At 41.7% G+C, this 13,458-nt stretch overlaps 1 protein-coding gene across 6 annotated transcripts in view; it reads left to right on the top strand.

Moving 5' to 3' along the window:
- The window catches only part of LOC131461432 (nuclear receptor coactivator 2-like), a 32,670-nt gene extending 19,523 nt beyond the window's left edge, over positions 1–13,147 (top strand). For all 6 annotated transcript variants that reach the window (XM_058632716.1, XM_058632706.1, XM_058632733.1 and 3 more), the window contains 12 exons: positions 423–630; positions 730–924; positions 5,211–5,375; positions 5,453–5,558; positions 5,638–5,806; positions 6,496–6,840; positions 8,094–8,171; positions 8,847–9,249; positions 9,509–9,695; positions 9,774–9,888; positions 10,387–10,464; positions 10,974–13,147. In XM_058632716.1, coding sequence (XP_058488699.1) covers positions 423–630; positions 730–924; positions 5,211–5,375; positions 5,453–5,558; positions 5,638–5,806; positions 6,496–6,840; positions 8,094–8,171; positions 8,847–9,249; positions 9,509–9,695; positions 9,774–9,888; positions 10,387–10,464; positions 10,974–10,985 — 2,061 coding nt within the window. In that variant the 3' untranslated portion in view covers positions 10,986–13,147. The remainder of the gene's footprint in view (positions 1–422; positions 631–729; positions 925–5,210; positions 5,376–5,452; positions 5,559–5,637; positions 5,807–6,495; positions 6,841–8,093; positions 8,172–8,846; positions 9,250–9,508; positions 9,696–9,773; positions 9,889–10,386; positions 10,465–10,973) is intronic.
- The last annotated feature ends 311 nt before the right edge of the window (positions 13,148–13,458 follow it).

Below are 13,458 nucleotides of genomic sequence, written 5' to 3'. Positions count from 1 at the left end.
GTGTGTGTGTGTATACAAAAGACTCACCAAATAAACTGTGCTCCTGCATAAGTTTCCAATAACTGAAGAATATTTGCTGGTTTATTTAGTTTATTTAAGTTACTAAACCACTCCTTCACCAAACCTCATAGAGAAAATCAGTGATTTTAACATCACACACACAGGAGTTGTTGATCCACTGCTGCCTCCATCACTAAGTTCAAATGTGTTACTGTGTAACTTTGGTGTTGGAATCCTTTGTTCGGATTAACCTCAGTGACACAAAGTGATCACACGAGGCAGCAGAGGAACAGCAGCTCCTTTGTCCCTGTGAGCTAAAATCGCTGTTTGTCTCTATGGTCTTTGTTGTGGGAGAGTGAGCGGTTTACAAACTCTCATTTAATCCCCTGGGATTGCTAATTTTCTGCTCTTGCTGATCTCAGACCAGTGAGCTGGAGGACCTGCTAGACGACCTGCAGAGTGGCAGTCAGCAGCAGCAACAGCAGCAGCTGTTTGGTGCCAGAGGAACATCCACCTCCTCCTCTGCACCACCTGGTTCCTCTGTGGACAAACAGACCATCATCAGTGACATCCTGCAGATGACCAGCAGCAGCAGAACCTTCAGCCCCATCAGTGCACCCGCTACAAAAAGTCTGTCAGACTCTGAAAATTGAATTTCACAGCTTTCTAAAAGATAAATAATAAAACTACGTCTTCTTCTTTTTTTCTTCTTCTTCTTCCTCCCTGAAGGCTTTAATGGAGCCAGGTCGGGTCAACAGAGTCGAGCTCCTCCTCCTCTTGCGAGGATCGTGCCTTCTCTGGACCCCGGCAGCACCAGGCCGTTCCCTCCTCAACACAGGAGCAATGGCCACTACGCCCTACTGCAGCAGCAGCAGCAGCAAGGCATGATGGGAAGTCACACAGGCATGGCGATGGCCAACACAGGTGAGGAAGGGGAAAAAATAACAAACACGAAAATGCCATTTTTTTACAATAATCTGGAATAACATTGGTTACATTGGTTGGAATTAATTTTATTAACACGTTTAAATGCGCTTTTATTGACTAGTTTTATGAATTTAATATTTTTTTCCAATTTATTATCAATTTGTATTCATTTTCCAAAAAGCTGGAGATGACAACTTTCTCAAATGTCTTTTTTGGTGCATGTTTGTTTATTTATTCATGAGTGTTTCCTCATTTCTGCTTCTTCTGTTACATATTTTAATATAATCTGTTAGTAGCTTTTAATCTTATGAAACACTCACATTTAGTGGTCTCACAGATTGGTTCATTGATGTGAACAAGACTTTGAACTAGAGTTAAAAACAGCTCAAAAGCTGCCGCATTAATGCATTTTTGCAATTGTTTTAAATAACTGGCAATAATGTATTATAACTTTGGTAGGAATAACTCTTATTTGCACATTTAAATGCAGTTTAGAGAATAAAACTTAATTTTTGATGGCCTGTTTTTATGTATTTTAATTTATTATCAGTTGTGGTCTCCAGCACAGACACGGGAACACATGGACTCACCTGGTTTAGTGCATTAGACCTCAGAGGTAGATTCATGTGAGACACTAATCTGGTTCTTAATGGAGATTAAAGAGCTTCATTAATGTCAGAGGAAACTATAGCAGATAGTTTTTACTTTATTTCACTGTTCGACAAAATTTTCTCACATAAAACACAAGTTTATAAACCACTCACTCTCCCACACCAAAGTCCAGAGAGAAAATCAGTGATTTTAGCTCACAGGGACACAGGAGCTGCTGGTGTCACTGAGGTCAATCTGAACAAAGGATTTCAAACACTGAAGTGACAAAATCAGACATTAGAACTTAGTGATGGAGGCAGCAGTGGATCAATAACTCCTGTGTGTGTGATGTTAAAATCACTGATTTTCTCTATGGGCTTTGGTGTGGGAGAGTGAGTGGTTTAGTACCTCCTACAACCAAATTTCTTCTTTATTTGACATATTACATTACATTACATGTCCTTTAGCAGACGCGTTTATCCAAAGCGACTTACAATAAGTGCATTTAAACATTTGGGTACAAATAAGAGCTAGAAGTAAGTAAGAGCTTCAAGTAAGCCAAACTATGAAGTGCTAGTCATAAGTGCGATGTATAAGTTTTTGTTTTTTTTTGTCACCGTCGTCTTAGTCATGGTAGAGTCTGAAGAAATGTGTTTTTAGTCGGCGGCGGAAGATGTGGAGGCTTTCCGCTGTCCAGATGTTGATGGGGAGCTCGTTCCACCATTTGGGAGCTAGGACAGTGAACAGTCTCGAGTTCTGTGAATGCCTCTGCGATCCTCTCAGAGAGGGGGGAGCAAGCCGGTTTGCCAAATCAGAGCGGAGTGGGCGGGCTGGGGTGTAGGTTTTGATCATGTCCTGGATGTAGGCTGGACCGGATCCGTTTGTAGCATGGAACGCAAGCACTAGAGTCTTGAAGCGGATGTGAGCTGCTACAGGAAGCCAGTGAAGGGAGCGGAGGAGCGGTGTAGTGTGGGAGAATTTTGGTAAGTTGAAGACCAGTCGAGCTGCTGCATTCTGGATGAGTTGCAGAGGTCGTATGGCACAGGCAGGGAGACCAGCCAGGAGGGAGTTGCAGTAGTCCAAGCGTGAGATGACAAGAGCCTGGACCAGAACCTGTGCCGCCTTCTGGGTTAGAAGAGGCCGTATCCTTCTGATGTTGTGCAACATGTATCTGCAAGATTGAGCTGTTGCAGCAATGTTGGCAGTGAGGGAGAGATGGTCATCAAGTGTCACACCCAGGTTCCTTGCGGTATGAGAAGGAGCTACCACAGAGTTGTCGAGGGTGATGGTTAGATCTGTGGTGGGAGAGCCCTTTCCTGGGAGAAAAAGAAACTCAGTCTTGTCGAGATTGAGTTTCAGGTGATGGTCAGACATCCACTGAGAGATGTCGGTCAGACAAGCGGAGATCCGTTCTGCTACATGTGTGTCCGAGCTGGGAAAGGAGAGAATGAGTTGGGTGTCATCGGCGTAGCTGTGATAGGAAAAACCATGAGAGACAATAACAGAACCAAGAGAGTTGGTGTATAGAGAGAAGAGGAGAGGGCCCAAGACAGAACCCTGAGGGACCCCAGTAGCTAGAGGACAGGGTTCCGACACAGATCCTCTCCAGGTTACTCTGTATGTTCGGTTTTGAAGATAGGACGAGAGTAGGGTAAGTGCAGAGCCTGAGAGACATAGTTCTTGAAGGGAGGAAGTAAGGATCTGGTGGTTAACTGTGTCAAACACTGCAGAAAGGTCCAAGAGGATGAGCACAGAGGAGAGAGAGGCAGCCCTGGCAGTGTGGAGTTGCTCAGTGACAGCAAGAAGTGCAGTTTCGGTTGAGTGACCTGCTTTAAAACCAGACTGAAGAGGATCAAGAAGGTTGTTCCAGTGAAGGTAGGAGGAGAGTTGATTAAAGATAGCACGCTCCAGAGTTTTGGAGAGAAAAGGAAGAAGAGAGACAGGTCTGTAGTTATTTACTTCAGATGGGTCAAGGGTGGATTTTTTAAGGAGGGGGGTCACTCTGGCCTCTTTAAGAGAGTCCGGAAAGCAACCAGATGATAGAGATGTGTTAATGAGGTGGGTGAGGAAAGAAAGGAGATCAGAAGCAATTGACTGAAGAAGGTGAGAGGGGATAGGGTCAAGGGGGCAGGAGGTGGGGGGGGGGGGGTTTATTAGGGAAAGAACTTGATCGTGAGATAGAGGGGTGATAGAGGATTGAGAAGGAGATGAATTTGTGGCTGGTAGAGTGGTGAGATCAGGAGGTGGGGTTGAGAAAGAAGAGCGAATGTCATCTACTTTTTTTGTGAAGTAGTTGACAAAGTGAATTGGTAGAAGGGAGGGGGAGTGGGGGGGTCAAGGAGGTTAGAGAAGATCGAAAAAAGTTTTTTGGGGTTAGAGAAAGAGGATTGAATTTTAGTCTGATAGAAAGATTGTTTGGCTGCAGAGATAGAGGCAGTGAAGGTGGAGAGAAGAGAATGATAGGAAAGCAGGTCGTCAGGGTGTTTTGATTTCCCTCATTTCCTTTCTGCTGCCCGTATTGTGGCTCTCTCAGCACGCACTGAGTCAGACAACCACGGGGCTGGGGAGGACTTACGAACCCGCCGTGAAGTAAGAGGACAGAGAGAGTCAAGAGAGGAGGACAGAGTAGAGAGGAAGGTGTCTGTGGCAGAGTTGGGATGCATGAGTGAGAAGGAGTCAGCTGAAGGAAGTGCTGATAGAACAGTTGAGGAGAGAGAGTAGGGGGAGAGAGAGCAACAAGGTGTTGGATGTGTGTAGAGCGGGTGGGATAGATAAGTGAGGACAGATTACGTTGATGCTGTGAGTGAGTGTAAGGTTTGTAATATCTATGAGTAGAGACATGAACAGGAATGGAAAAAGTTCACATATGTGAAAGGTAGAAAACAATTGTTGTCTGCCGCTTCAAAGTGAGTGCTGATTTTTTTTTTTTTTTTTTTTTAAAAGACACCTGATTAGGTGCTGATTGGTTACAGCTGTGTGGCCACTCCCTGATTAGGGGCTGATTGGTTTCAGCTGTGTGGCCACTCCCTGTAGCCAATGAAACTTCAGTGAAGCTTTTTTCTAAAAGAAAGCACCTGATTAGGGGCTGATTGGTTACAGCAGTGTTGGCCACTCCCCTGTAGCCAATGAAACTTCACACCTGGTGATGGTGATGTCTCAATAGAAACTAGGTTAAAACAGCAACAATAACAACTTTCTCTTTGACCTAGCAGACAAAATATCAACAACAAACTTTCACCTTAACTAAACAGACAAGTCAAAAGTCAAGCAACCCAGCTAGATACAATAGCAATTAATGAAATAGCAACCAAATAAGAAAGACCTACAGAAGTGATACTTAGCTTAATTCCAGTAGTCCTATGAGATACCCAGAAAGTCCAAATGCACACTGACAAATGCTGCTTTGGCTCTGGTTTAAATCTTACTTAGCTGTGTTGGCCACTCCCCTGTAGCCAATGAAACTTCACATCTGGTGATTGTGATGTCTCAATTGAAACTAGGTCAAAACAGCAACAATAACAACTTTCTCTTTGACAGAGCAGCCAAAATACAAACTTTCACCTTAACTAAACAAAAAAAACATATTAAAACTATCCTTGTTAACTTTTTTCCCTCAGGTACAAACACACACACACACATGTTTTGGATGATGTTTGATGTGTATTTAGAATAATTCCCGTCCTTAATTCAAGGCCTGATGCCTCACGGTTTAATGCGGGGCTCCATGCAGCAGAGCTGGGATCCTCAGGGGCCTGTTGTGGGACAGATGATGGGCCAGGCGATGGGACCTGGTCGCATGGTCCCTGTCCTGCCCTCCAGAGGTCCATCAGGATCCAGAACCATGATTGTTGGCAACGGTGAGTAAGGAAAAATACGGATTCTTATCTGAACCAGAACCGATCCCTGACGTCTTATGTGGTTTTCCCTCCATCAGAGATGCAGATGGCAAACCCCGCCTACCCGCCGCAACAGGCCCCGCCCAATCGGACGGCACCGTGGCCTGACGGGATGATGATGGATCACTATGGAAACCAGAGCAGGTTGGTGTTGTCTAGTTTGGTTTTACGAGGTTTGACCCTCGAGTCTGTGGTGACATTTTAACACTGTGGTGTCGCTCAGGTCGCAGTACGGTGCCGCCCCAGAGGACAGGATGGGCTGCTGCGGCTCAGGGCCCGAGGGCCAGCCGGACGAAGGGGCCTTGCTGAGCCAGCTGTGCTCGGTGCTGAAGGACTTTGACGGTCTGGAGGAGATTGATAAGATGCTGGGGATTCCCACGCTGGCTGGACAGGTACCAAGTTTTAATATTCACCGTGTTTTCTCATGTTTTTAGGCCTCAAAGTGTGGTCACTTTGTGTCACTGAGGTAAATCCGAACAAAGGATTTAAAATGCCGAATTTAAAAAATAAGACATTTGAACTTAGTGATGGGAGGCAGCAGTGGATCAACAACCCCTGTGTGTGTGATGTTAAAATCACTGATTTTCTCTATGGGTTTTGGTGTGGGAGAGTGAGTGGTTTACAAAGCGACACAGAACATCATTGTTTAGTTATAAAAAGCTGTGTAACAGTCAGATTAAATGATTGACTTTTCTTAAAATGTCATAGGCTTATGCTGGTTTAGATTATATTACTTGAGTCCTAAATTAAGTAGCTGAAACCATGTTTTCTTTGAGAGGGACAATGCCTAGTTTCTCTGTACTTTGATAAGCCAGCCTTTCAAAATAAGAGCTACATTACTGGGCCCTTTAGTCACTATTGTGGCTACACAGTCTGGGATTAGACTAGTCTGTCAAAATTCAACATTTAGGTACAAACAAGAGCTAGAAGTAAGTAAGTGTTTCAAATATTCCAAACTAATAACTAATAAAGTTCTGCTCATAAGTGAGTGCCACACTTGTTTCAGGTTGGTTACAGCTCTAAAATACAGTATTTATTTATTTATTTATTTATTTTTATTTCCCATGATTCCATGCTGCAGGGTCCACTGTCAGACCAGGACCAGTACCTTGGCTCCTCAGACCCGAGACTGGCTCTGAAGCCTCCTCAGTACAGTCAGCACTACAGTGGCCTGCCGGGTTACGGTGGCCCTCCGGGTTATGGTGGCCCTCCGGGTTACGGCGGCGGTGTTCTCCCTGACTTCCACGGCAGCAGCCACATGGTGCCACAGAGGACGCCCCCTGCCGGTTACCCTCCCATGATGCAGATGCCTGGCGGTGTGGGACCCAGGTCGCTCGGGATGAGGCCCGGGAGCCCAAGTCCTGTGGCACCGCCTCAGCCCAACAATCTGAGACTCCAGCTGCAGCACAGACTCCAGGCTCAGCTGGTGAGTTGTCTGTTTCCTGTTTCCTGTTTCCATGTGACCAAAGCGCTGCCACTTCCTGTTAGCGCTAATGTTGTTGTTTCTTTATGACAGCTGTGAAATAAAACTAACCCTTAGTGTTAGGGTTAGGGTCTACTTTAATTTAGACAGAATCACTAGTAAAATGAAAGAAAAGTGGATTTTATTTTGTAAGAATTACTGTGAGTTAATTTTATTGTGTTTCCACAGGGGAGTGGTAAAAATACCACTCTGTGGCTCTTATTTTGAAAAGCCAGGGTGAAAGGAAGTGGTGAATGAACGACTAAAACAAAATAAAAACTTGTGTTTTATTTTATTTTACTTTGTACAACCAAAAAATAATATAGATTTCCTTTTTTCTGTTACTTTTTTAGTTCTTAATTTCACTTCCTGCAGCCCTTGTTTTTTAGGTTAATCTAGGCTGCCACCTGGTGGACAGTTGAGAGAAAACACAAATGAAAATAGCTCCTCAAAACTTTAACATAACTTTAGTTTCCGGTCAGATTTATCCTTTCATTAAGACCAGGACGTTACTTAAATGTACTTAATAATAAATGAAATACTTAATACTTAATACTTAAAACTGTGCTTCTGGGGTCTTCGTGTGTGTCAAAGTATGAGTGAATGAATGAATGAATGAATGAATACAGACGACCGTTAAACATAAACTCTACACAGAACCTGTCTTCATAAACCCGCTCACTTTTCAACAGAGGAAATCAGTGATTTTAAAATCACACACACAGGAGATGTTGATCCACTGCTGCCCACATCACTGAGTTCAAATGTGTTACTGTGTAACTTCGGTGTTCGAAGTCTTTGTTTGGATTAACATCAGTGACAAAAAGTGACCACACGAGGCAGCAGAGGACCAGCAGCTCCTGTGTCCCCCGTGAACTAAAATCACTGATTTTCTCTATGGACTTTGGTGTGAGTTGATTTGAGAGAAGAAAAACTGGTTTTAGCCATTCAGCAAAAGACTCACCTCATCTAAGTCTGTTTAAGTCGACAATATCTTAAGAACATGTTCACGTAGTTATCTCACTGTGAGACAGACTTTTCCAACAGGAAACTGAAGTTTGTAAACCATTCACTCTCCCACACCAAACCCCATAGAGAAAATCAGTGATTTTAACATCACACACACAGGAGTTGTTGATCCACAGTGAAATAAAGTAGAAAATGAAGTTGTTATTGTCTGACATTAACGAAGTTCTCTGATCTTCGTCCTCCTTCAGAACCGTCAGCCAGTGCTGAACCAGATGAGTGGAGTGTCCCACATGAATCTACCTCTAAGGTCTAATGCACCAAACCAGGTGAGTCCATGTGTTCCTGTGTCTGCGCTGGAGTGAGCAGGGAAACAAAGAATGAATAAAAATTGATAAAAAAAAAAAAGAAGAAGAAATAAAATGAAACAGGCAAGTTTTATTATTAATAAAATGCCTTTAAATGTGCAAATAAAAGTAATTTATGCCTTAGTAATAATGTCAGTTATTTTTAGTTTTAAATCTCTTATTCACATCAAAAGTGATTTTAAATTAAAGTAACAGATTAAAATGAAATAAAACACTCATCGCCCATTCCTACTGACAGATTATATTCAAATATGTAACAAAAGAAGCAGAAATGAGGCAAAACTAAAGAATAAACAAAGAAATAAAGTTAAGCTAATGAAGTGAATGAAAAACTTTATTGTGATGAAAATAAACTTCTCTACCTCCTGATTTAACTATTTTGTTAATAGATTTATCATTTTTGTGTTTTTTTTATTAATTAAAAACATATTGTCTGATGTTCTTAAGGTGAATATTCAGACATTTAAGAACATTTTCTGGACCAAACACATTCATAGATGATGAAAATAATAATTCATCTCTGTCTGAAAACAGATTCAATTCAAAAACACCTTGTGAAACAAAGTGATTTACAACAGAAGTTCAGGGGGATTCCTGCAGGTCCTATGTCACCATTGTGTGTGTGTGTGTGTGCAGGGAACCCTCAACACTCAGATGTTGGCCCAGCATCAGCGCGAGTACCTCAGCAACCACCTACGCCAGCGTCAGCAGCAGCAGCAGCGTGCCATGATGATGCGGCCTCAGGGCGTCAACATGCCGCCTCACAGAATGCCCAGCGGCGGTGCTGCCCCCACACTGATGCCCGTCGGCGGCACCAACCCGCGCCTCCCTCAGGGTAACCTGCAGCAGTCCTACTCCTACGTGACCTCCGGCTACGGCAGCAGCCTGCCCTCCTCACCCCCGCTCCCCAGCTCGTCCTCCCCTCTCTCCCCCGGCCGTCACCTGAGTGGCCAGATGATGGGAAATATAGGCAGGCAGTACGGCGGCGGGGTCATGAGCTCGCCGGCACACACCAGTGGCTTCCAGTTCAGCGGTTCAGGTGAAAGCAGAGAAGCAGCGTCTCTGTGGTTTTTTTGTTTGATCCACTGCTGCCTCCATCTGTGACTTCAAATGTGTTATTTAGTGACTTCAGGGTTTGAAATCCTCTGTTCAGATTTACCTCAGTGACACAAAGTGACCACACGAGGCAGCAGAGGACCAGCAGCTCCTGTGTGCTGTGATATTAAATCACTGATTTTCTCTGTGAGATAAAGTGTCCAGAAAACGTCTCACCTTCATTCACCGGCTCCTCTCACCAGGAATGAGCCAACAGCAGCAACAACCCCAGGATCCCCTGCTGTCCCCCAGGATGGGCCAGGGTCCGAGCCCCATGCTGCTGCAGAGTCAGGGCCAAACACAACCGCAATCCCAGGGCCCCAACCAGGGGGCGCCGCCTGGCTACCAGGCCAGCACGGACCTCAACTGCTGGCCCCAAACTGCCAACAGGTAAACACCGGTTGACAGACGACAGAGCAGTTTATTAGCATTTCTATGAACAATGTTTTGAACATATTTTGTTTGCAGTGTGTATCCTCAACATCCCAGCGGAGGAATGTACAACAACAACATGAACCTGGGAGTCATGTCCAGCAACATGTCCGGACAGATGACCTCTATGACCTCCATGAACACAGAGCAGGTGAGACACACACACACCAGCTGTGTCTCAATCCAGGGTCTGGATCCTCCCAAGTGTGCAGCCCAGGGAGGAGATGACTGTGTCGGCTGCTCACTCAGGAGGAGAAGGAAGTCCATGCAAGTGAAATGAGACAGTCTAACCCACACAACACACGGGTTTCCCTTCTTCTTCTTCTGCTATTAAATTCCATCAGGCTGTACCTAAGAGGCTAAATGCCGCCCTCTACCGTTCAAAGTCCTGAATCACAGTTCTCCTGCCCCTCTGCTCTAAGTCTGACTATTGATTTAAGCTCTAGTCAGTCAAGACATCCCAAAAATCTGCTATATTTACAAATATCTGATGTAAACTCTACTATATTTACACATATTTGTTCAACATAATTGTGTTTTCAACAAATAGAAATGAATAAAAAAAATGTACTTCCTGAATCAATGATATAAAATATGATGTATTAAGAGTTTATTTATTCATAATAAGCATGTTTGTGTTTGGACACAGGTGACAGACAACAGCCTGATGTTGGAGCAGCTGACGGGGCTCGACATGCTAACGCACGATGACGATGATGCCGCGTCTGTGAGTAAAACACTGACTCTACATGTTAGCATCTATGTTGTAACGCTGTCCTAAATCAGGATCACTGCGAAAAAGTTCAGATTTATATTTATTTAAATATATTGAAATTTTTATTTTGGTCGCCTTGTTCCATTTCCTTCAGTTATTTGATGTTGGTGTACCCCAGGGCTCCACCCTGGGCCCATTTCAATTCTGAATCTACATGCTACAATTGGTTACGTCCATTTAAATCTACGGCAATGATTCTACACTGAGTCGCACAAACAAAACGCATTTTCATGCCATTTTAAAAATTTGTACTAAAAAGTACTTTTCTGCCATGTTGGAAGACAAATTTTATCATAAAGCTGAGGCCACACCCCTTTAGAGGTAGATGAATTCTTCAGTAGCATCTAATCATTGTGTATTAAGTAGGTTAACAGTTTATGTGCATTTATACTGTATTTACATTAACTATTAGTTATTATAGTCGATTTTCTTGATTCATTAGATTTTTCTGTCTTTCGTAGAATTTTTGCTGACCCCTGCTGATCTGACGAGGAAGCACCGAGGAGTCAAGGACTCTGTGAGACTCTGTTGGACAGCAGACACATATATGTATATATATGTGTGTATATATATATATATATATAAATAAATAAATATATAAATATATGTGTATATATATATAAAAAAACCTCTTAACTGCTTTTTCAAACTGCTTTTTCACTTCACTGTGACTTAGTTCACAAACATTTTAACATTGTTTTATGCAACAGAAAAGCTGTACAACGACAACTGTTATCTGAGCCATGCTAACAGCGAGCTAACAGCAAACACAAAAAAAAAACACAAAAATGACAGGAATATGGTGTTCATGTTTTTTTAGAGCTTTTAATGTGAAACAGTCACATGAAGTGTTGAGTTTTCACTGAGAACAAACAGAAGCTAATTTATTGTACAGAACACGTTTAGATGCTAACATGCTAATGTTGAGGAGCGTTTACAAAGATTGCCATCTTGTTCAGTATGCTAAACATTAGCTAATATTGAGTAGCTTTTTTTGTGGTCACCATCTAACCTTCGTGTATGTTAGCATGCTAACATTAGCTAATGTTTTATGATGGTTACTATTTTGTTCAATATGCTAGCATGCTAACATTAGCTAATGTTGAGTAGCATTTGATGCAGTCATCATCTTGTTCAGTGTGCTAGTATGCTAACATTAGTTAATGTTTTGTTTGTGATGGTTACCATCTTGTTCAGTGTGCTAGTATGCTAACATTAGCTAATATTTTGTTTATGGTGGTTACCATACATCAGTGTGTTAACATTAGCCTATGTTGACTAGCATGTACCACGGTCTCCATCTTGTTCAGTGTGCTAGTATGCTAAAAATGAGCTAATATTGAGCAGCATTTGCTGTGGTCATAATCTAGGGGTGTTAGGAAGACAACATGTGGTTGTTACACAAGTGATTCCAACAGCAAAGTCAAAAGATCTTATGATAAATAAAATGTTTGCTTAAATGTAGCATTATGGAGTTAGCAACATGTTGGTACAGTAGCCCAGAGAGGACAAATCTAACACTGTCTTCAATGAAGGTCACTCTAAAAAAAAATTTATGTTAGCATGTGCTCAGATCAGATAACTGCAACTGTGAGTGAGTGAGTGAAAGCAAAATTATGTCACGGCGCTTGATTGGTCGACAAATGTAAATTCTGGTTTTAGCAGACTGAAAGACGTCAAATAAGATTTATTAAAATATATATGTATATACAGTATATATTTTACTTGTATTTATAGTTTTTGAAGAAATGTAGAGATACTTTGTATAACATTTAAAAAGAAAATCATGATATATATATATTTAAAAAATCTCAGAATGGTACATTTTAATGTTGATTTTTCAGATTTAATATATTTCAAGTGTTAACAGGAAACTGTTTCCATGTTTAATGACATGTTTGAATGAAGGTTTGTATTTATAGATGATGTTTATACGACATGAAGCAGCAGCACGCTAATATTAGCTCATGTTGAGTAGCATTTACCACAGTCACCACCTTAGTTCAGGGTGCCAGCGTGTTAACATTGGCTAATGTCAGTAGCATTTACCATGGTAACATCTTAGTTTAGGATGTTAGTAGCTTTAGCTGTGGTCACCATCTTAGTTCAGGGTGCTATTATGCTAACATTAGCTAATGTTAAGAAGCATTAACCATGTTCACCATCTTAGTGTAGGATGTTAGCATGCCAACATTAGCTAATGTTGAGTATCTTAGTTCAGGGTGCCAGTGTGTTAACATTGGCTAATGTCAGTAGCATTTACCATGGTAACATCTTAGTTTAGGGTGTTAGCATGCTAAAATTAGCTAATGTTCAAACAGTAACTATTTAAATTATTTAATTCACTCAGTTTTCAGAATAAAAGTATAAAATAATAGATAATCTTTAATTAAAGCCACATTATTTTTCTTTTTGTCCTCTAACGTGTATTAAATGTACTTATTATTATTTTTATTGTTTCCAGTGATAAAAGCGCACCAGACCACGTGTTTCACTGTTTCAGAGCAGTTATTATTATTAAATTATATTATTATGTAAGAGGGTGAACTTTGACCCCACTTTATACAAACTGTCCACTCTGATGCTACTGGTTAATTTATGATTCTTGCCACTGTAAATAAACTATTTTTATTGAGCGGTGTCTGTTTATTTCACCTGAAATTCACATTATATTTATTATTAAATATTAATAATGGTATAATGAATCAGTATCAGATTAATAATTATTCATTCATAATTTGGTCAAAGTGCACTTTTAGTCTCTCTCACTCGTCACCAGCAGGGGGCGACATTGTCTGGGAAATATTAATAACTTTGCTAGAACTGGGGTTGATTCTTTAATCTAAAGATTTCTTGGTCACCATATATCCATATATACATATGTGTGTGTGCATGTCTATACACATATAGACATGCCCAGACCGAGTAAAACAGCAGTGGGTGCTA

Source organism: Solea solea, chromosome 1 (assembly GCF_958295425.1).
Source record: "Solea solea chromosome 1, fSolSol10.1, whole genome shotgun sequence".
Lineage (NCBI taxonomy): Eukaryota > Metazoa > Chordata > Actinopteri > Pleuronectiformes > Soleidae > Solea > Solea solea.
Note: the sequence above shows the minus strand (reverse complement) of the source record. Positions and strands in the feature narration are given on the sequence as shown.